Below are 24,423 nucleotides of genomic sequence, written 5' to 3'. Positions count from 1 at the left end.
AATGTTAAACCTAAATGTTTAGGCTAATATGCAAATTTATTGTACGGATCAACGGAAATACCAAAATAAAAGCTTCCCGAAAACCTCCGGTGCAACATTGTGTCTGTTCTCCTCCTCACTTCTCCCCGCCATGTGCTGCTTCACTTCTTGCCTACGAGCATGTCCAGCGATTTTGCTGGACATGTGCTGCAGCGATTGTGAAGTGGAGACTGCAGCTGCTAAGAGTGCACTACTGCTGAACCTTTGGATGGCCGACAAAACGGATCTTCCGATGTTTTCAGCTAAATCGCCGGACGTGCTTTCTCATGGTCGGGTTATGGCTGAATTCCAGTGGAATGACGGTCCCGCCATAATAGACGTTCCAGCCATGTGTTCCAGCCCTAAACCTAACCTTATCCCTAACTATAACCTTATTCATAACCTTTACTAGCAGTTAAATGACGTAAAATAGTGTTTTCCAAATCGATCTTTAGAAAATGAACGAACATGTGTAGATTGAGCTCTCCTTTTTCCGATGCTATAATTTAGGAACGTGTTGGGTACCCAAAAGCATAACATGTTGACAATTTGTCACCTAGAGAAAATTATTACGCTTTGGGAGTGAGAACGTGTCTGACCACTACCGGCACACTTTTGCACTGGAGGTTTTCGGAAAGCTTTTATTTTGGTATTTCCGCGGATCCGTGCAATAAATTTGCATGTTAGCCTAAACATTTAGATTTAACATTTAGATTTAAATATAATATTTAGATTTAACATTTAGATTGAATATTTAACATTTAGATTTAACATTTAAAATTCTGTTTTAAATATGAAAAGTTACAAATATTTTACTAAATGTTGTAAAAAATTACTTGTTTTTGAGCTAAATGTGGAAAAATGTTGCCGTTAATTTCAGCATGTTTCACTTTACAAACGGCGCCCCATAGCTACTGCACCCCAGGCACAGTCATGCTGTTCCTCGTTTCCGCCAAAGGCCAGTAGATGGCCGTAGTTTCAAGCACTCCTGTTTTCCTTTACGTCCTCAAATCAGATGTAAATTCAGGAGTCCGTCAAGCAACGACTCACATTTGTTTCTGAACAGCCAAAATGAGTGGAAGAGGAACGAGAGATGTGAAATTAGGAAATGATTTGCCGTGGGAGCTTTTATTATTGTAATATGTAAAATAAGATGTGAATAATTTTGTGCATGGCGCTTGTATTATGTGTATTTGTAATTGTGAATATTGATATTTAAATAAAGTGATTTTTTAAAAAAAAAAAAAAAAAAAAAAAAGAAAGGGAGGTAAAGGACTCGGCAAAGGAGGCACAAAGCGTCGCCGTAAGGTGCTTCGTGATAACATCCAGGGCATCACTAAGCCAGCTATCCGCCGCCTGGCTCGCCGTGGTGGTATGAAGCGTATTTCTGGTCTGATCTACGAGGAGACCCGTGGCGTGTTGAAGGTGTTTCTGGAGAACGTCATCCGCGACGCCGTCACCTACACCGAGCACGCCAAGAGAAAGACCGTCACCGCCATGGATGTGGTGTACGCTCTCAAGAGACAGGGCCGCACTCTGTACGGCTTTGGTGGTTAAGCTTACTGCACTGACGACAACAACAACTGCAACAAAGGTCCTTTTCAGGGCCACCCATCTCTTCTGTAGAGCTGATCCTATCTCTTTTGTTTGTCTAGTCAAGTTCTATCAAACTTCTTTTCATATAAATGGTCAATCTGACTTGGAACCCGTATTGGAAAAGCTTTTGATGTGTGATACAGCTCTGCAGTAGTTGCGGTAGGTGGGGTTTTTTCTTGGTTTGTTCTTGTTTTTTTTTTTTTTTTTATTTGTTTTTTTTTTTTAAGTGGGCCATATACTGACCGTAGTGTTGAGGCAGACATGACACCGTATTCTCAGGTTACTGTCGCCGCTTTATTCTCTGCGTAACGTCTCCCTCGTCTGGCTTCCACGTGACCTGCATCCAAAGCAGCAACTATTCATGACATGCAGCACACTCAAATTCTGAATGTGTTTGCAACTTATTTTTGTCAAGAACTTCACTGCAGAAAGCTCAATGTACCACGTGGGTAACAAATATTTAGTATTAAAGGAAGGAGATGGTAATTATAAATTAAATATTCTCCAAGATAATACAAAAAATATCTATAAAAAAATTAATGAAACCAAAAATGAAGGTGTAATTCAATATGTGGGGCAGGGATAGCTCAGTAGGTAAAGTGGTCGCCCCATGATCGGAAGGTCGGCGGTTCGAATCCACTTAACGGCTACCCTGAGGTACCCCTGAGCAAGGTACCGTCCCTACACACTGCTCCCCGGGCGCCTGCTTAGTGGGCTGCCCACTGCTTCACTGAGTGAATGGGTCAAATGCAGAGAAAAACAAGTAATTTCCCCATGGGGATCAATAAAGTATCCATTATTATTATTATTATATAAGTATGCAAATGAAGATGAAAACCTTTCAATAGTTAAAAATATACAAGACAAATTATTATCTGAAAGCATGAGAGACGTGGTATGGCTCATCTCGCTCGGGCGCCTCCCTGTGAGAGCGGTGGTACAATGGAGTTGCTTTGTTACCACCATGAAATGTCCTATGACAGACTGTGATAAAGATGAGACCCTAGAACATCTTCTATTGGATTGTTATAGGACAACTGAGATAAGACAGAAGATGACAGAGATTGGCTATGATGTGGATGTTAATATTAAAGCAGTTAAATATGGTTTGTTTAAAGAAAAAATGTGTGACGACAAAAGGAGACTCTTTTGGTTAGTAATGTGTGTAATAAACACACATATTTGGAAAACTCGTGCCAAAGGAGTACTTGAACAAAAGATGATAAGTAGTGATGTGGTGAGTAAACATATCATTACAGACCTGCGGAGAAGACGAACAATGGACCTGAAACTTGGGAAAGTTTTCCCCTGGAACGAATTAAAACTGTAAGTCTTGTGAACGTTGTGTGGACTCAGATGCTAGATTTTCCTCCTTGTTTCTCCTTTTTGTATGTGCTCATGGTTTTGTATATGTAATTGTATGTGTATGTGCATTTTATATGTAAACTTGTTTACTTTAAATAAAGTGTAATTATATACAGGCTTCTTCAAAAGATTACTGCCATAAAGATGACTGCTGCCTGAGGCTCCAATGACTCAACCAGCAGTGCGAGAGCAGCCGCTCTGTCCGTTTCAGTGTACAGTGAAGTGGACTGTTGCGATAGGTCAGAAGAAGCCTGCGCTAATTTAATGAATGCTACCTTTTCAGACAGTCTCTTATTTAAATACTTAAGTTTGAACTTACTGAAAACAGTTTCTAGCCTTGACAATTCTGATGACACGAACTCTGAGAAAGATTAAAAACTGGTGCAAAACAGATGGGAACCTGTGATTATCAACATTAAAAACACTTCTTTTCATTTTGTTGTACATTGCACTGAATTAAGCCTGTCGAGCAGCTGAAACAGTTCTAGGGAATGTGCTAATTATCCAAACCCCTTTATGATTCAACAGTTTTTATTCATTAACAGCACAAAGTGAAAAACAAACAGAATCCCATACATTTCAAATCATTACGTACATTTACAGATACATATTGTAATGATCAGCAGCTGTTGCTGTAAATTAATGTAGTTTCATGCCATACCACAAGGTGGCCCTATCTGTTAACATGGGCATGCGAGCTAAGAAGCGGTGAGATACTCTTGTTCTTCCGGCTGGCTAAGATTGAATAATAAAAGTACGTTGTAGATCATAAAAGGACCCCTTCTTCATAAATAAGGAGACAAACAAAACACATATATGGGAAAAGGAGGAGAGAAAGACCCCCCCCCCCCCCCCCCCCCCCCACCTGAGTGAAAACCCCCCACAGATTTCAAAAAATAAGAGACAAAAGTGAACTCCCATCCTTTGTGCTGATTGGGACAATTCATCTGGCAAATAAAAAAGCAAGGGAGACCAAACTTTGAGGAACTAATCGTACGGTTACGGAGTAACTTTGGTTCTCTTAGTTCTCTTAGTGAGAGACTATTTCTCCACACCGTTACATATTCCATATGTGGCGTGTGGATATTTCTTTAAGACACCCCGGCACGCCCGGCTACGCCCCACAGCTCACATATAGAACAGCTGTGCAGACGTGACACCGGTGATTGTTTGATCTCCACTTGTGTTGTGTGTATGTGTGAATCCCTTGAGACACATTCACAACAATTTCTGCTGATGCAAAAACAGCCTTAAACTAAAAGTGTTAAATTACACGCACAGCTTGGAAGTCCCGCTGCAAGTTCAGCAGGCACACGGATTTCCTCACTATACAACGCCGCTACAAACTCCTAGATATTTGAGAAAGTTAAATTACAGTCGGTTAGTGATGTGTCCTGTGTGTCAAAGCTTCGATACCTGTGTCGGGTGTCGCTACCCGATCCGTACCAGAAACCCGATCGGAAAAAGGATCCTGGTGTTATTTGTCTCTCAGAAACAGTTCATAACTTCCCTTCAACTCATTCATGTCACCTAAAAGGTAAACCTGTTTCTCCATCACCTGTTCAGCTCTGATGATTCAGTAAGGACATCTCCTGGTTTCATCCTCATGTTTCCCTCTCACCACATATTCAAACCGATATCATGACCAGCAGCTTTACAGCTGTGGCTCCAGCAAACATCAGCTGATACTAGAAATTAATATTAAATAAATTCTAACAACAGCTGATCAAGCTTAAACGTGCTGCTGTTTAGCGCTACATCCGCTGGTTTCCTCTTTCTGGTGCAAAGTGGGCGATAAACAAACGAGAGAAAAGCCGATCAGCTGATCATTGATCAGTTTCATGATTGAAGTAGCAACAGGAGAGGGAGGGGGGAGAGAATGAGAGAAGAAGAGGCAGCTGTGCAGCGTAAAGACGCAGAGTAACTCCAGCTTTGTGTCTTTTTCATTGTAGCTGAAGTACGGGACAAACTGCATTCCTTTTCACCTCAATACGAAACGCGTAATATTTTCTCTGAATACGAGACCATTCCGTTTTTTACGGGATGGTTGGCAACTCTAATAATTAACCTTATGAACAAAATAAAGTTCTACATCAGTAACATCATAGCACCCACCCAGCTGTATAGAAACTCCGTCATGCTAGCTAGTAGCAGTACGATACATTGTCCCAAACTTTATCAGACATTTTATTTAATGTCGTCAGCAACTCTCTTAGCTTTTTTCATTTTCATCTTATAACAGACAACAGACTCTTCTACACTGGCCCCAGTATGCAGTGCATGCGCCTGGTAGTCATGTCAGAGGTAGAGATGGACTGATCCGATATTACGTATCGGTATCGGTCCGATACTGACCTAAATTACTGGATCGGATATCGGAGAAAAATAAAAAATGTAATCCGATCCATTAAATATCACGAAAGCACCTCACAAAACTTGCAACAAGCCGTAACTCGCCTCAGAACGTTAGCATGTCGGAGCAGTATGCATCACGTGATAGAGCGGCTGTGGCATGCGGGACCTGTCGGTGGTCTGGATAGCATGTGGAGCTTCGCTAGCAACCCGGCATTTCATTTCCGACAAAGTTATCCCCGAGAGAAGTAAAGCAAGTGTGTAAGTCCATCTCTGAATTTAAAGCATTCCTGCGTTAAGCTTAACAAGCGACTGCCTCTTCTTGCTGCTACTTCAATCATGAAACTGGTTAATGATCAGCTGATCGGCTTTTCTGTCGGGAGTCCGTCTCTCTTGTTTGTTTTTGGCCCACTTTGCACCAGAAAGAGGAAACCAGCGGCTGAACAACAGCAGCACGTTTAAGCTTGATAAGCTGTTGTTAGAATTTATTTACAGTTTTTTCTGATTGCTTAAGCACATTTTTTGTAACTATTGGCTAATTTTGCAAAACTCTTCACACAAATAAGAAAACCTGTCACCCAATAATCAAAACATTGTAGTTCTCTTGCAAAAGCAAACACAGCTAGATTAACTCTTCACACCTTCGTAAAAATGGTGTTTCCGTATCAAACAGTACACACAAGCCATCATCTACTAAGCACACAATGCGCCAACTGCACACTGATGGTATGAATACAAAACACATCTGGCCTTAGCCTACCTTGTGCACAGAGAAAGCAATGTCAGTTTGAGCTCATACTTCTGTCATAGATCCATAAGCATAGAGGGATCCAAACTTCAAGTACTGGTGTTTATTCACACACATCAAAACAAACACAAGTGTTTATTTCTAAGTATAGGATTATTTGCAACCGCCATAATGACTATATGGGTTACTTGGTCTGCAGTGAACATGCTTCCTCTGCCCCCAGCATCTGGTCATCTAGCAATTCTGTAAAGTAACAATTTCAGTATTTTTACATCAATGGTATTGGTGTGTTTCTCATTGGCATATGGCAGTGCTACAAATCTTTGTGCGAAGTGACTGTACTCACCGATTCTCATTTCAAGATGTCCTTATGGTACTTGCTACAGTGTAGCGGCTCGAGTTAGGCTGGACCCGTTGGCCAGCTACCCTCAGGGTCATTCCACGGTTGATTACATGGTCCACTATTGTAGCTCTGATGTCATCAGTGATTCTATTTCTTACTCTTCCTACCCTTCCTCTCACCCCTCCTCATCTTCCTCTCCTCCCTCCTCGTCTTCCTCTTGCTCCTCCTTGTCCTTGTCGTCCTCTTCATCCTACTTCTTCACCTCCACGTCCTCTTCCTCGGCCTCCTCTACTTCTCACTCTTTCTGCTCCCTCCATTGTACTCCGCACACACAGCTTACCTGGATTATAGTGCTTAGGCTGATTGCAAAGTGAACTAATTATCTAAAAAAGTTTTCACATGTGAAAGTGTGCCAGACAGTTGGCAAATTAGTGTTAATGATAGCCATACATGTGTATACTTTTGCTAGGAGTGTGTTGGAAATTTGGTAATTGAGTGTTGTGCAGTGAATTGTGCCTACAGTTTTGCAAAGTGTGTGTTACAAAATTGCAAACTGAGTGCAAAGCAGTTTTTGTGCTTTTAGTTTTGCAAACTCAGTGAGTGGTTTTGCTATAAGTCTGAATAGTTTTAGAGATTGTGCTACAGGAATCACAGTTAGGGTTTAAGCATTCAGAAAAAACTGTAATATTACTTTCTACTCGAGGATCTTTTTCTACGTAGCTGACGGCTGGTAACTGTGCAGGGGCGGATCTAGCAAAGTTTAGCCAGGGGGGCCGATAGGGCATTAACAGGGAAAAGGGGGCACAAAGACATACTTTTCTTTCTTATTCTCATTTAAAAGCTTTTAATAAATAATTATCTGACACCCAAAGTTTTAATTTGATGTAAAATGAATACAAGTCAATTACTGTATATAGTGACTATTAAGTCTAATATATATACCCTAGTAAGCTAAACATTTTTTTTTGCATACAGGTATAACAGAATAGCTTTAGTGTAGTTGTTGTTTTAAACTTGAGTATGAACTTATACAAAATGCAGCAAGATATTTAAAAAAAACTGTTTTGTTGATTAAAAAACACTATATCGGATTCATATTGGTATCGGCAGATATCCAAATTTATGATATCGGTATCGGTATCGGACATAAAAAAGTGGTATCGTGCCATCTCTAGTCAGAGGAGGAGAAGAAGTCGGTTTTGATGGAATGCCACAATAACCCTGGTACCGGGAACCACAATGGTGTCAGAGGTACCCGGAACAGGGTAGTTGCTGGCTATTACTGGCCAACATTGAACCAGGACATCGGTGAATGGGTATGTCCTTATTTCTGTTAACAAGATAAATCAGAACCATGTCTTTACTTGCACACTTACATATCAACATTAGTTTCTGTGTGTGTGTGTCTGTTTTTTTTAAAAATTGTTATTAATTTACATCAACTTGTTTTACGGTATCCTTGAAATATTTTTTGGGATACATCTTTCAGGTCAGATGCTGTCATCGCTGCCAGATGAATGACCCAATCAAGACTGTGGCACCAGCATTAGATCCCATCAAGGTACATCTTAAAGCCTGTTCACCAATTTCATTTTCTTTTTTTTTTTATGACTCAAACTTTATTAGATTTTAATATACACAAAAAAAAAAAAAAAAAAAAAACCCAGACCCCCCCCCCCCCCCCCCCAAAAAAAAAACACCCAAAAAATAGCAGAATGGACATTCCCAGTAACAACAACAGAACAAATTGAGCATCAATGCATATTTCCATCCCAAAAAAAAAAAAAAAAAAAAGTGATGCCAACATTTCACATAGACCAGATTACAGCTATCCTATTTAGTCCGAACTTAACTACTTTAGCCGGATACGTCACTGACCTGTATGTAAAAAGTAATTAGCCCACTTATCATTATAGTCGTCCAGTCTATTTAGCAGTCTATATGATAATCTTTTGTAAGCTGCCACTTGTCCCAAAGAGATAGGTAGGAGTCGATGAGGCCTTCCACTCTTTCATCAGCAGCTTCCTCCCCAGCATAATCGCCGTTTGTACCCAATGAGCAAGAGAAGTGGATAAGTGACTCAAAGCTGAAGGGTCTCCTAATACATAAAGACTGTTCATAAATGGGACCCCTTGACCTACAACCTTCTCTACTACAGTGTGAATATGAATCCAATAATCTTGGACTTTGGAGCACCCCCAAAGCAAAAGTAAAAGTGTGCCACTTCCTTGCTGGCATTTCCAGCATGTATCATCAGTCGCTAGACCCACCCTATGCAACCGTGAGGGTGTCCAGTATACTCTAATTAAAATCTTAAATTGAACCAATCTTGAACGTAATTCGCGTGACATTTTTTTCAGATTCCTGAGGATGCCATTCCATTCCTCCACTGTAAAGTTGAGATTTAAGTCCATTTCCCACGTTCTTCTGAGGGACAGTGTGTTAGGATCAGAAGCTAATAAAAGCATTTTGTAATAAGCTGATGCCTCTTGTCCACGCCCAAAGGTTTTTTTTATTTCCTCTAGAATGTCGCAGCTTAAAGGGAACTTTGCGAATGAACCACATGTATTGGCCATCAAATGTCTTAGTTGCAGATATTTCCAAAATTCCTGTCTAGGTAAATCAAATTCTTCTGCAAGTTTTCCATATGATTTAAATATACTATTTTCATAAAGATCCCCCAACACCAATTTTATTTTCATGCTAGCTTTTGTGCTGCAGGGTAGCTTTAAATTTTAATTTGATAAGTTCTGTGACCTGCAGGTAAAAGAACCTTGGGAGGAGCTGGGCATGGATTTAATTGGACCACTCCCGGAATCACGTCTAGGGAACCGATATGTCCTGACAATGACCGATGTGTATACTAAGTGGGTGATTGCAGAACCTCTTAAGTCCAACTGCAGCTGAGGTCTCTGCAATCATGACCTCTAAGTTATACACGTTTGGCATGGTCAGGAAAATCATCACTGAACAAGGAAAGGAGTTTGTGAACCATGTAAAACTTGTGAAAGTGTTATTCATACCTTGATATGATATGATATGATATGATGTATTTAGGCCAAGTTTGCTCATTTCACTGCAGCTCAACAACAGCATTTTCAGCATGCTGAATATTAAACATGCCGTCTCCACTCCATACCACCCCCAGACCAACGGGCAGGTAAGTGTTACAGGTACCGGGTGGCAGCACCTGTAGACAGCTATATATGTGTCCTGTAAACAGGAAAGAAATGATCAGACAGGGAGACGTGGCTTGCCGTTTCCTGAATACTCCGCCATTATTTATTAAAATTCACAATTATGCACTCCTTTCATTACTTTTACAGTATTACAACTGTGTATTTACTTATTCTTAACATAGCTCACACACACATTCTCCATAACACATTCCAATGTTATAAACATGACCAATTTTCTTGTAAGACTTGGTTCAAAATGAATTCCAACAGGACAAATCTATAAATCTCAAATAGCTTGAAAGAATGGTATAATCAGCACCATCTTGACATGTGCACTGAATTCACGGAAACACTTTATGGCAGAAACAAGATACTAAAACAATACAGAATAACGGTGGAGCCGATCACTAACATCACAGAGCATAGGAGGTGTGCGACCCAAACTAACATGCTAACCTTAGCATGCTGCTAAAGCCGTAAACAAATCAGGGGTCTCAAAATTTCAAAATCCCTGGTAGCCCTTTGGGCAGGGACTCTTCAGTTTTTGGTAGCCCAAAATAAATTTAAGCAGCCCGAATAAAAAAGAGAGCAATTTTTTGATTGATGTTTTGTTTCCTTTACAATATGATACTTTAATGTATAATATTGTAAAGGAAACAAAACATTAATCAAAAAATTGTTGAAAAACAAATTACAACATTGTATAAAAATTACAATCATCAACTCAAATACTTGGTTCTAATTGAACAGAAATTTCTATGAACTTGTAAGAACTGTGTAGGACATGAATCAGCCTGTGTCAGATCCTGAATTTGAAATTTCCACTGAAGTCACGGGTAAGAGACAAGTGGAACCAAGATCTAGGCCATTTGCTTTTTGAAGTTTGCAAAGACTGCTAAATTGTGCCAGTGGTAGTTCACTCTTTGCAACATAGTACGCTGTTCTAAACAGATTTTTCAGGTTTATTTTTAGTATGTTATTTGCAATTGGTGTTTGTTCTGGGAAAGATATTGCAGACTGAGCAATAATGCATTTCTTGCATTTCTCATGGGTTCTAATGTGGGCCTTTCTTAAAATGACTGGTCCCAGTAACAAAGGCGCTTGTCGACTCAGAAATCGAGGGAAAACCAACACCACACCCGGCAGAACATTATGTTATTTACATGAGTGCACATAAGTGGTCCGCATGTGCGCATTCGCTGTCAAAATAAAAGACGCGCACCAGATAAGAAGTTGCAACGCGCGTTTGCGTCCATATAAAAAGCATTGTTTTTGTCCGCTAGAGTGGGATTTTCAGGGCACATTCCGCACCACATCTGTGCGTTCATCATTTGTTTGAAGCCAGCTCACCTCCTGCAACCACTTTTCTGAGAATACGTGCTTCTTTTGTGGTTCGGACTCCTTCTGACATTCGTTTGGAGGTGGAGGAACATCACAGTAATTGCTTAAAGGAGCTTCTTCGACATCTTTAAGAGTTCTAAACAAATGTCTGTCCTCCTCCAGAAAATCTTATGTATGCAAACAGCTGTTGCAACTTCATATCTTGTGCGCGTTTTTTTTTTTTATTTTGACAGCGAATGTGCACCTGCGGACCACTTATGTGCAGCCCTGGTTATTTAGCTCGTCATATTGCAGCCACAGAAATTATTTTGTCCATGAAACCATAAAGCTGCACTTTCTTTTTGCCTTATAGTCTGATTTGTCATAACTTTTCCATTTTGTGGTAAGCTTTTCTCTGGCTGTCACTTCTTCACCCTGACCTGTCTTATTTGGCTCAGCAGAACTAAAATATATATCCTGCTGCTTTTACACACACACACACACACACACACACACACACACACACACACACACACACACACACACATAAGCTCAGCGATTCTCTGCGCGATCAACCTCTCACATGTTTAAGCTGCGGGAGATTTCACTTGTCATGTTTGCGTAGTAAGCTAACGATTGATAAGACAATGTCAGAGGAATTGGTGCACAAATTATCATCACTCACAGATCAGTGCTGTCGCTCTCTATACACAGTTCGCGCGATTGCAAAGTGAAAGCAAAAAACAAGCACAAATTCAAACGCGATTTCAATATGTCACATATTGACAGTGGCTCATCGATGCCAATGACATAATTACCCAGCTACATTTCCGAAAGAATGCAAAAGCATTGACATATATTTTTCCTTCCTACAATAGCCCGACGGGCAGGGAAGAGATAGATTTTGGTAGCCCGACTGGAAAGATCGCTAGCCCCAGGACGTCGGGCTAGCGATTTTGCGAGCCCTGCAAATACTTACAAAAGTGTAATTTACTGTACTACACAATGTTGTACGCTTTCACTTTCCAACTGTAATGGTTAGTCTATGCTATATAATGGATGTGATTGCTATTATATTCTATTTCGGGCACAATACGAACCTGTAAACAGGAAAGAAATGATCAGACAGGGAGATGTGGCTTGCCGTTTCCTGAATACTCCGCCATTATGAGAAAACAGCGCGGAGCATGCGCTTCAGGCTGCTAACAACAGGCCAAACCATGGTCTCACACTGCCACCTATTGGTATAAAAATGAAGCGTCCGCTACAAATATCCCAGGGTAGTTACCAAGTTTCCTGTTACAATTACTGTAGTTATTTAGGGCATTTCCAAATGGAAATATCACTTACATTGAAAGTGAAATTACTTAAATTAATTCACATAAATGTGATCACACATTAGTGGGTATCACACACTCCCTGACAAAAATAAAATGGCTCCCAACATTCACAAAATCATGACATTTTTAACTTTTGCTTCTCAAATTCTTATTAACTCTTATCAGTCCAAGAACTAGTTATGAAACAAGCAGTGGGGGTGGTGTGTATGCAGATGGGGTCAGTGATGCGTGATACTGGTATGGTGAGTATGGTATTGGGGTGCAGTACATTGGTGACTGTGACATACACACGGGCGGCACAATTGCCAATGGTGGGTATGGAAATACAGTGTATAATGGTATGGTTGTGGCAGGTAACTGTGGTGCTGTGCGTTCCCCAACTAGATTAACTGCCGCATGTGACTGCACTGAGGGTTTACCCAGTGATTCATAAGTCAGAAACTGTCGTGGCTTCCTGTGACGGGTAGATCTTCTAATGTCCGTACAAGTATGTCCCGGTGGTTGAACCTGTACGTTAGACTGCGAATGAGTTTCACACTCCTCACCAGACCCTCTGGGTTCAGATAGGTTGTCACTACCCACTTCCATTTCTTCCATCTCCTCTCTCAGAGAACATGGCAGGTGTGAGCATTCTCTCCCAGTTTCCTCTTCGAATTGTTCAATGCTGACGGATGGTGAATGCTCAGGCATAGTCAGTATGTCTTCCATCGTCTGCACAGGTGAATGTCCATTTTTTGTGTTTGTTGTCACTCTAATAGGTTCTTTGGTCTGGTATGACTGAGATGCAGGGTGTTGCTCATGGTCCAGGTTCCTTCTCACAGTCCTTTCAACAGGTGCTCTTAGCCAGTACCCCGAGCAATCACTCTCAGAACCGCTGTCAGAGTTATCCCACATGTCTGTTTGTCTTTGTGCATCTGCAGATCTTTCCATCCTTCGTCTGTTGCGTGTTGTCTTTCCAATCGCAGGCTTTGCCAGGAGGGGAGTGACTTGAACAGGTAAGTCTGTGTATTTAAGCACTCTGTTTCTACTCGTTCACTGTCGTGTCATTGATGCTACGTTGTCCTTCCCGTGTGTTCCCTCAGTTCAGTCAGCCGTTCAGTTGTCTAGCCAGTCAGTGTCCGTTCACCCTCTGTTCACCCATTCCCTATAATAAACCTTCACCTACCTGCCAGTCCTGCGTTTGGGTTCCTTCTTCCTCGCGTCCACACAACGCCTGACAATTGCTCTCAAAACACTTATTAGACTTCTTGGTCATAATATGCCATAAAAGCAGAATACACTGATTAACACAAGGATAAGACCTACAATAAACAACATCCAATAACCCACAGTGACTAGAATTCTGCTGTATGTAGACTCATTTTCATAACTCTGACAGTCTGTGCATTGCCTCAGTTGTTTCTGAAACCTTGTGTCTCCTCTGTTTTAGTAAAAGCAGCTATTGTTCATGGTTTTTTTCTGTCAAGTTTTGCTCATGATGGGAGCAACAAAAAGAAATCAGTGCAGAATTATAAGTGAGTCTTATCAAACAGCATGTTTCTGCTTTTCATTATGTGAGGGGAAACAAAATAAATATAGGCTTATGGTGTTGATGCTGAGCTGTAGCACACAAAGAGCATCCTCACTTAGCTCCTCCTGTTCTCCAGATGGCTCAGCCTCTGTGTGGGGTGATGGTGATGGTGTCCTAGGTTGACCTATTTGCTCTGTAAGCAAACTGGTAGGGGTCGAGGGAGGGGGATAGAGAGTTTCTGGTGTGCTGCGACACTTTCCGCTCAAAACACTTCATGACTTCAGACGTGAGGGCTATAGTTCTGTAGATTACTGAAAAGATATGAACAGGAAACAGATGGATGAAGAAATTAGACAAAACTTAAGTAGATATGGAAAATATTGACAGTGTTTTACATGTGTATGTGTTATGTTTGCCTACTGGTGGTGGTCAGAGGGCCCGGTGGCGCCAGTGTCCGGCAGCCTCGCCTCTGTCAGTGCGCCCCAGGGCAGCTGTGGCTACAATGTAGCTGCCATTGCCATTGTGTGAATGTGTGTGTGAATGGGTGAATGACTGAATGTAGTGTAAAGCGCTTTGGGGTCCTTAGGGACTGAGTAAAGCGCTATACAAATGCAGGCCGTTTACCATTTACAGTGGGGCAAAAATGTATTTAGTCAGCCACCATTTGTGCAAGTTCCCCCACCTAAAATGATGACAGAGGTCAGTAATTTGCACTTTTCCTGTAGAACAATGTCTTGTCCTTTGATTGTTTCAAATACCTTAGAACATGTTTCACAGTAGTCCAATGTTCCACAGCTGGTTCTTTGAAGTGCTGTGACAGCTTACTTACAACAAAACTTAAATCTGGTCGTGTGCAAGAGGTCAAGTAAATAAGGCTACCTACTGCCTCTCTGTACATTCTGACATTGTTCATTTTCTCAGCATCATCATTGTAGTTCAACCTTTGTTCACAAGGAGTTGATCTTGGTTTACAGTCTTGCATTTGAAATCTTTCCAGTATGTTTTCTACATATCTCTCTTGTGACATTTTTACACAATCTTGGGTTTGCTCAAAATCAATACCAAGAAAATGTTTGAGTTTCTCCATATCTTTCATTTTGAATCTTGCAGTTAGCATTTCCTTCACAGTTTTCAAAACCCTTTCATCACTGGCTGCAATAATAATATCATCAACCCATATGACCATGATCACTTTTTCTTTTCCGGTTTTCCTTATGTAAACACAATGATCTACAGGACTCTGCATGAAACTGTTCTCTATCAAATAGTCATGTAATGTCCTGTTCCAGTTTCGGCCTGACTGTTTAAGCCCATAAAGTGACTTTTCCAGCTTGTAGACCAGTTTCTCATCTGTTTTTCCTTTTACTTCATAGCCTTCTGGCTGCTCAACATACACTTCAAAATCTATTGGTGCATGCAAGTATGCGGTTTTTACATCCATCTGATGCAAAATCAGGTTTTCTTGTATTGCACACTGCATCAATACTCTTATGCTTGTCAGGTTAGCAGTCGGAGAAAAAGTTTCATCATAGTCTATCCCAAAACACTGGTTGTAACCTTTAGCTACGTACCGTGCGTTATATTTTTCTGATCCATCACCACTGTTTTTCTTCACATATACCCATCTACCCCCCACTGCTTTCTTTCCCCCAGGTAAGATTGTCAGGGTAAAGGTGTTGTTCTCTTTTAAGGATTGCATTTCCTCATCCATAGCTGCTTTCCACTCTCTAGAGTTGGGTGACCTTGCAGCTTCACTGAATGTCACGGGTGAGTTACTTATCAGTCTGTAACAGTAGTCTATGTTAGTCAGCACTTGATCATCAATGTCTTCTTCTGACTCATATTCATTTAGATAATCTGGTTTCTTTCTTGTTCTAGAAGGATACCTTCTGGAGTTTTCAGTCTCATCACTAAGTGGCATCTGACTGTTCACTTCTGGTTGTTTGTCAGTATCTGGTTCCTGTGAACTGGTACTGGGGCTTTCCCTGTTCACGTTTGGTCTCTCCCTCACCTGTATGTCTTCATCCTCAGATGTCGTATCAGTTTGTGTTTGCTTTTCCTCATTGTGTTTGGTTACAAACTTAACCAGCCTAAACTTTTGCACTTTGGCGCTGTCTGGGAAATAAACCTTGTATGCTGGGCTGTTTTTGTCGTAGCCTACAAAAATCCCTTTTGTACACTTAGAATCCAGCTTACCCTTGTTTTGCTTGTAAGCATAACACTCACACCCAAACTTTTGCATTCTGGATAGATTGGGCTTCCGCCCAGTCAGCAAAAAGTAAGGTGTCTGCCCTGTCCGGTTGTTAAAGCATCTGTTTCTCACGATAGCCGCTGTTTGAACTGCATACGTCCATAATTCCTTTGGTATGGCACTCTCAATAAGCATGCACCTTCCCATATCAAAAAGTGTTCTCCAGCCACGTTCCGCTGTACCATTCTGGTGAGGGGAATATGGGGCTGAAGTTTCATGTCTTATTCCATGTTTGTTTAACAATACCTGGTAACTCTTTGCCATGAACTCTGTGCCGTTGTCTGACCTGATACACTTTACCTTCCCGAGTGGGGCTGTATCGGCCAAAAAGATTTCAGTTGCTTGCATTGTTTCACTTTTGTTTTTGAGAAAATATACAAATACTGCACCGGAAAAGTCATCGGTAAACAATAATGCATATCTGTGTCCATCTCGTGATTCTGGATCTATCGGCCCTGCTAGATCCGTATGTACCAGCTCGAGAGGTTTCTCAGCTCTCCTGTCAGGGTTTCTATTCCTAGTCTGGACAAATTTTCCCTGAATACACACCTCACAGTTCAAACTTTCTTTGTCAGTTTTCCCTTTGATTTTCATACCTTCAACCACATTTTGTAGCTTCAGAATGTCACTATGTTTGCAATGTCCCAAAATTTCATGCCATGTCTGCATATCAAAACAATTATTACACTTATCATCGTACTCACTTACAGTCTCAAGGTAATAAAGTCTGTTGTGCTCATGGATGTGAAACTTTGTACCGTCTCTGTGTTGAAGGACGTTCCTTCCTTTCTTAAAGATGATAGTGGCTCCGTTCGTGGTGGCCGCTCTCACAGAGAAGATATTCTGTGGAAATGAGGGAATGCATAGGGCGTCTTTCAGTGTTGTTTTACACTGTCTCCCTCTGCTGTCAATCAAGCACACCTCTGCATCTCCTCTGCCTTCAGCCACTCCTTTACACCTGGTGCCATCAGCTAATTCCACACAGTGCGTTCCCGGCTGGAAGTCGTCATCAAATTTCTTGAACGCTGTTTTATCATTCAGGATGTGTGATGTTGCGCCAGTATCCACCATCAGGCCTTTGGTCCTGATGTCTTGTGGCTGTTGAGGTGCCGCGTAGTCATCGCTCATCCGGAAGACATAGGTGTCGTCGCTCTCTGCGTTGTCGCCCTCCTCCGAGGCTATGCGTGCTTCATCATTCCGTTGTCGTCTCCTGCAAGTCGACTCTCGATGGGTGTTGCTCCTACAGTGACCGCACCACTGTCTGTAGCGGCATGCTCTGGCCTTGTGTCCCCGTTGGCCACACTTAAAACAGACTATGTCTGACATGTCTCTCCTGTGGTCATTAGCAGCTGCTGCGGGTCTCGTGCTGGGTTGCACTCTCGCCTTCATGATGTTATCCTCTTGTTCCATTAAGCGCATTTTCTCAGTGTCCTCATAGCTGCGGAGTTTCGTTTTAAATTCCGCAAACTTGATTTCTGATTCACTTTGCGTAATGTGAACGGAAAAAGGTTTAAATGTTTCTGGTAAACCTTTTAACACCATCGCTACAAGCAGACCATCACTAAGTGTCTCTCCAGCATTTCTCAGGGCTGTAATAAATGTCTCTGCGCGTATGATGTACTCCGTGACGCTCTCACTGCTTGCTTTCTTCAGAGAAGTCAGTTCGGTATAAAGGCTGATAATTCTTGGTTTACCTTTTCCTGCATAATAGTCTCTTAAAATTTTCAGTGCCTCGCGTCCATCATCGGCAGCTTCTCTCATCACGAGCGATAAACTCTTATCATCCAGGAACTGTATTAACTCTGCATAGGCCTGGGCATTTTTATCTTCGTCGTCCTCATCTTCGTCATCACTTTTCAATATTGTGTCTTTTAGACCTTGTAATCTAAGATGTCCCAAAAATTTTGTCTCCCACAGTTCATAATTCTTCTCATCTCCGTCAAAAACCAACCTTGCCCATCGGCCACTGGGTTCACCAGCACGCTTATTCATGGTGCTAACTTAGCACGCTAGTCCTCACCGAACACGCTGTACTTTGCGACTTTTCTGGTGGTAAACTTTCCCCTGGCGTAGCTTCAATGTTTTCCTGGGCCCATAACCTGTTAGCAGAGACGGGTCTTCCAGCAGAATCTGCATGAATATTGAAGATACTTATATTGTCTAGACGGAGGAATAATCACACGTGGGGCATCGGCTTTTCACCGGAACAACACTTAGTTTTTATTATTGAACTCTCGCGTGCACTCTGCAGCATAACAGGAAGCATCCTTTCAAAATAAAATCACAACAGATGACAACGAGGGCATACCTATTAACTAGCTCAACAAAATGCCTGAACCCGCAAAGTCCGCGCCCAAGAAGGGCTCTAAGAAAGCCGTGACCAAGACCGCCGGCAAGGGCGGCAAGAAGAAGAGAAAGACCAGGAAGGAGAGCTACGCCATCTACGTGTACAAGGTGCTGAAGCAGGTCCACCCCGACACCGGGATCTCCTCCAAGGCCATGAGCATCATGAACTCGTTTGTCAACGACATCTTCGAGCGCATCGCTGCCGAGGCCTCTCGCCTGGCCCACTACAACAAACGCTCCACCATCACGTCCAGGGAGATCCAGACCGTAGTGCGCCTGCTGCTCCCCGGTGAGCTGGCCAAGCACGCCGTGTCTGAGGGCACCAAGGCCGTCACCAAGTACACCAGCTCCAAGTAAACTGATCCTGCTGTCAGTCAACCCAACGGCTCTTTTCAGAGCCACCCACTCTGTCCTGAAGAGCATACGTTCTACCTTCAAACGTGCAGTTACTATGTTGCCAACTACTGCAATCGCGGAAATGCTTCTTTGTCACTAGGTGCTATTGATCCGCTACATTGACCCAGACTCAGGAAATGTCTTGTGTGTGTTGTGGAACGATGACAAAGTAACTACAAATACAACATTAATGCCACTTTATGTTTGACAGTCTTTCAGTGCATTTCAATGGCTCCCCTGTGGGCGGCGCCTCCGCTGCATTTCCTGCAGGACTGAGAGGAGGAGAGCCACCTCTGTCCCCAAAGCCACTCTGCTTTTTAACTCCAGCCCTTAAGACCATTTCCCACACCTGTAAACATGAACTACTCTACACTGAAAAAATGGGAATTGGCAGGCTTTTGAATTTGCACAAATGAATTTAGTTAATGCTTCATGTTTCTCTTATTTACATGATTAAATAAAGTACCATTTACTTGATTATAAACAATACTGAGACTACTCATTTTTCTTGCATTGATTTAAAGTGACTAAATTAGAATACTAAAACCATTGTAATCATATTTGACCACAACCGGAAATGATGCAATATATTCAAAGACAACAACTAAATATGATTGGATAATAAGACCTAGAGTCTTATCCAATAAGACAACAACATAATTTAAGGAGAGCGCAATTGACCTCCAGATTCTGGAAGACTGTTTAGCCACATGCAACCTTTGGCACTGAGTCAGGCATACTGAGAAGGTAAGTAATTTAAATACATTTGTTTTAGTTGGGTACATTTTCACAGAATTGTTGTAGTGCATGCTATATGAAAAGTAATCTGTAATGCATCTGCATGTTGTTTTTACAGTGCTAGCTAAAGTTGGTATTAGCTCTGTGGCTAAAGCTGAAAAATAGTAACAAATTGCACATAGTCGGGAGAAAGCAGCTGTTGTCAGTCAGATATGGAATTTATGCATGTGACAGAGAGCACTGACGTTTTTGATGGCTTAGCAAGTTAAAACGTCACTGAGAGAGCGCAATAGTGTTTGTGTTATTCGTGCTAGTTATGGCTACAGTGGCTAATTAGTCCGGCTGTAACCGTCAGAGTTTAAGAAGCTGGGAGCCCCACAGTGCCATACCTTAATTCTTGCTGCTGACACACACTCAAGTTATACTAAGGATCCTGCCACCTTAGACGTGGGTTTGAGAACCTGTACCCATAAATGCCAAATCATTTTTCCATTTAGTTGTTTTAGGTGAAGTGTAACTTACTTGACTATTCTATTGGTCACGCCCAAATAATACAGCAGATATCTACAAGGAGATAAGTTGGTTCAACAGAGTATGTCTTATTAAGTGATGTATTGTGAATTTTCCAACATCATCCTAACAAAAATTAGGACCCTCCCCCCCTTTTTTTTCTACTTTGTGTAGAACATATGTGAGCTGCTTCTCAAAACATTGTGGATAAATGAGAAAGATTGGTACTTAAAAGAAACCATTGATGCTCTTCTGGACTGGAATACTTTTTTTCAATTAAAATTAATTTTTTTTGTGATGGTGGAATTTTTACCTTTATGATTACAGAAGTCAAAACATCAGATGATGATAGCTTACCATCTAAACTCCCCACCTCTTGGCAAGTCTGAATTAGAGGTCTCAGCTGTATCGGCCTTTCTAGTGGATTTGCTTAAAGAGGAGATAGCTTAACTCATTAGGTACATACAGTATTCCCTGACATTCTAGAGGTTGACCTTGCACAGTGTGTGACATTAAAGGGCATAACTTATAGAAAGGGAATGGTACTGGCCCAAAGGGCGGGCAGCAGGTGGATTGCCAGAATACTGAAAAACCGTATCTGCATTGTACCACAGCATATTCTACATTGTCAGAGAGCTTGGTGGCTGGTACAGAGAGCACCACAGAGCGTTTGAGCTCAGCCCAGTATCCACAAGAATATTCACTCTCGCTTCACTCTGTGAACTCCTTGATACTTATCCATTGGTTGACTATGAGATTGGATCAGTCCACATTGTGACTTTAAAAAGGCATATAGAAATAAAAGGTGTTCATATAAGTGTAATAGGTTCAGTCGCATGTATTTCATTAGATAAATTCTTCTTTTTTTATGTCTGATCTTTATAACTTTGACTATTGGGTATGGATAGCTTCATGAAAACTAAACTGAAATGATTCTTTCTGAATGTCTGATATGTAATTCTTTTTTGCCTACAGAGTCCTATGGTCCTAAAGACTGTTTTGGCTGACGGAACCTGTCGAAGGCTCACTCTCTAATGGAGCGCCTGAATCAACTGAGGATCTCATCGTTGAAGTCAAGAGACAGTGTTGTCTTCAGGGCAGTTTCAGACTTCAGTTTATGGATTCCTTGTTTGGGAATGAGTTTCTTAACCTTACCTCAGTTTCAGAAGTAGCAGACAAGGGGACTCTTAAAGCTATTGACATGTCAAAGCCCACCACATGGACATAAAAAAGAGTAACAGAGTTGGTGAAACTCAAGATGGAAAAGACTTTTTCATACAGAAGACATGAAGTTGTTCGTGATGCACCAATGGTGGAGGCTTTCATGGCAAGATGGCCTGCTCTATTTGATTTCCATGAGGTAAGGTTTGCCTCATACACGGTGTTCTTGTGGTATTAGCCTAAATGGTTAAGGCACAGTTGTTATTTGACAGCCCATTTCTTCAGCATGAGTGATTGCAGCCTTCTTCCAGGTATTAAACCTTTGAAGCTCATTCCTCTGTGCTCATGTTTTCAGATCAAGGCTGAGTTTAAGAGAATTGCCACCATCCCCCCTCAAACAAAGTTCGTGGCTCGGCTGGCTCTCCACTTGGACAAACTGGTGAAGTTGGTCAACAGAAGAGGAGAGCTTGGATTAATACTGAAAAGAATTGTTGCATAAATGGATAATGTAAGTGATAAAGCCTCAACATTCACTTAACATGATCCTCTTTGGATGAAACTTTATAATTGTGGAAGATTTCAAATGTTTTCCCATGATAAATTTGTATTTGTATTTTTACATCTGCTTGTTTTTTTTAACCTTCACTTTGTCAACTTATTATTAATTGCCAGGAAACCTATTATTAATTTGTGTGCCTTTTACTTTAAAAACATTCATGTAAAGTACACTATTAAAACTTAAATGAAGGACAAGGGCTGAATGAAGATGCTAATTACATGAATTTCATTTCAGTGTGAAGAAGAGCAGGAGCACCAGCCCCCATCATGTACACTTTCTACAGAGGCACCATCGAGAGCATCCTGTCGAGCTGCATCACTGTGTGGTTTGGAGCCTGCAATGCGTCCTGTCATAGAACCCTCCAACGCATAGTGAGGGCTGCAGAGAGGATCATTGGTGTCTCTCTCCCCTCCCTCCAGGACATTTACAGCACCCGTCTCACTAAAAAAGCCCTTTGCATAGCGGCTGATCCCACGCACCCAATGCAAAGCTTCTTCAAGCTGCTGCCGTCAGGGAGGAGACTGCGGAGTCTCCAGGCCAGGACCAGCAGACTGAAGGACAGCTTCATCCATCAGGCTGTCAGGAAGCTTAACTCCCTCCCCTCTTCTCCTCCATGGTCTCACTGAACTCTGTCACACACACACACACACACACACACACACACACACACACACACACACACACACACTCCTCGTGCCTATGGTACGACAACTCTCTCTCTGACTGACTCACTGGCCTGCACCAGTTACCAGTCACTTTGTGGAGCATTGGACTGCCATTACCTCATAAGACTTTGTTGTTATACTATCTCTTACCGTACATTACTAAATCTCCATTTGCACTATTTGCCTATTTGCACTACTCTGCCTGGTTTACACTCAATGTCATTTACCCTTACCTGAATATTGTATATTGTATATTGCATAGCTTTCTTGTTAAATTGTATTGTATTTATTTAAATTTTTACTTTTTAATTATTTTATTTGCATTTTTTAATCACTCTCTTATATTTAAATGTTCATTTGCTATTTCATCTAGGGTTTGAGAGTAACGAAATTTCTATTCTCTGTATGTCCTGTACATGTGGCAGAATTGACAAATAAAGTTGACTTTGACTTGACTTTGACTTTGATGTTGATGCTGAGTGTGTCAAGGAAGTGTGTATCTACATGGGTGAAGACGCTGGCTTATCCAGGAGTATGTGGTATGTACTTGTCTTTTTTTTTCGGACTTTCCACAGTGTCATATTACTTACTTGGCATGAAATGACTAACATGGCTTCTTTTTTACAGGGCATGGAAGAACGTGCCATCAGTGAGACTGTTGAAGACACCACTGTTCAAATTTATCTTCTTAAAGAGCAAGATGAACAAGAGTTGTCCTTGCAGGCATCAGGGTGGTGAAGAATTTGGATAATGTAGCATTTGCTGTGATAATGCTATTTGGACTCATGGATGCATTAAACCTTGCCTACCCTGCTGACCTTCGCTACAACTTTGACGTTTTCTAGAAGATTTTCATGGAACTGGATGGAGCTAAACTCTCTAGAGTTCTTGCTTTCAAAAACCATCTGTTTCATTGAGAAGTCAAAGACTGCACTTCTGCAGTTCCTTGCAGTTTTTCATTTTGTGTTCATTTTTTTATTGCTTTCCCCTCATGTGACTGCAATGCAGGATGATTTTTCCTTTTGGTATCATGTTGTAAGAAATTTTTACTGACAATTTTTAGCAATATGTTCTAAGTCAACCTTAATGTCCTGCTTACATGTTTAAAATGAAGATTAAAATTCATGTAGGTGTTTTAGTTATGTAACAATGTCATTTAAGGCTCAACTTAGTTGAAATCTTGTATAGGTAAATACTTGTACAGAAGCTGAAACTGTTATCAAATAATACAGTTATATTTGTATAATTTTTGTTTATTCATAAAAGTGTGTTGCTTTTTTTTTCAGGTAGTCTTAATTTAATTTACATTTTTCAATTGTGTAATTAATACAAATGTTATATGTAAGAGATGACAGGATCATCTATAAGCACTTTCTTTTACTTGCTGCTAAGGTCAGTTTTTTGTGAAATATTTGCAAATATATTCTCTAACTTTTTTTTTTAGTTATTTCTGCAGGCTATCTTTAAAAATGTGTTAACAAGTTTACATGGATGTGATTTTGGACTTGTTCATGGCAGAATTGCTGCTTTCACTGCTGTTACAGTTTAATAAAGGTGAATTGTTCAGTAGCACTCAGTCTTTGCCTTTTTTGTCAATAATGATCAGTTAATATTTCAATTGAAAAAATTAAGTAGGATTTAAAGCCCTCACCCGCACTGCTCGCACTGGAACGGTTCGCAGCCGAGTGTGAAGCAGCGGGAATGAGAATCAGCACCTCCAAATCTGAGGCCATGGTTCTCAGCCGGAAAAGGGTGGAGTGCCCACTCCGGGTCGGGGATGAGTTCCTGCCCCAAGTAGAGGAGTTCAAGTATCTCGGGGTCTTGTTCGCGAGTGATGGGAGAAGGGAGCCGGAGATCGACAGACGGATTGGGGCTGCAGCTGCAGTAATGCGGACGCTGCACCGGTCCGTCGTGGTGAAGAGGGAGCTGAGTGTAAAAGCGAAGCTCTCAATTTACCGGTCGATCTACGTCCCTACCCTCACCTATGGCCACGAGCTGTGGGTAGTGACCGAAAGAACGAGATCGC

The 24,423-nt window shown here is 41.4% G+C and overlaps 2 protein-coding genes across 2 annotated transcripts; both read left to right on the top strand.

The window, feature by feature from the left end:
• Positions 1 to 1,275: 1,275 nt before the first annotated feature.
• LOC146629954 (histone H4-like) lies at positions 1,276 to 1,575 on the top strand (the record flags this gene model as incomplete). The annotated part of the gene is made up of 1 exon (XM_085355492.1): positions 1,276 to 1,575. A coding segment is annotated over one exon (300 nt), but the record flags the coding sequence as incomplete, so codon positions are not given.
• Positions 1,576 to 18,350: 16,775 nt separating this feature from the next.
• LOC146629953 (histone H2B 1/2-like) lies at positions 18,351 to 19,102 on the top strand. Its single transcript, XM_085356716.1, has one exon. It carries the CDS (start codon positions 18,351 to 18,353, stop codon positions 18,723 to 18,725), a length of 375 nt encoding a protein of 124 aa, XP_085212842.1. The 3' UTR covers positions 18,726 to 19,102.
• Positions 19,103 to 24,423: the final 5,321 nt, after the last annotated feature.

This window comes from Diplotaxodon limnothrissa, linkage group LG6 (genome assembly GCF_057381915.1).
Source record: "Diplotaxodon limnothrissa isolate DT_005_m linkage group LG6, D_limnothrissa_male_GT1.1, whole genome shotgun sequence".
Classification (NCBI taxonomy): Eukaryota; Metazoa; Chordata; class Actinopteri; order Cichliformes; family Cichlidae; genus Diplotaxodon; species Diplotaxodon limnothrissa.
This window is presented reverse-complemented; position numbering and strand designations above follow the sequence as displayed.

Bases quoted from the DNA above. Each gene is read 5' to 3' on its own strand.
- LOC146629953 (XM_085356716.1), top strand. From the start codon at position 18,351: ATGCCTGAACCCGCAAAGTCCGCGCCCAAGAAGGGCTCTAAGAAAGCC.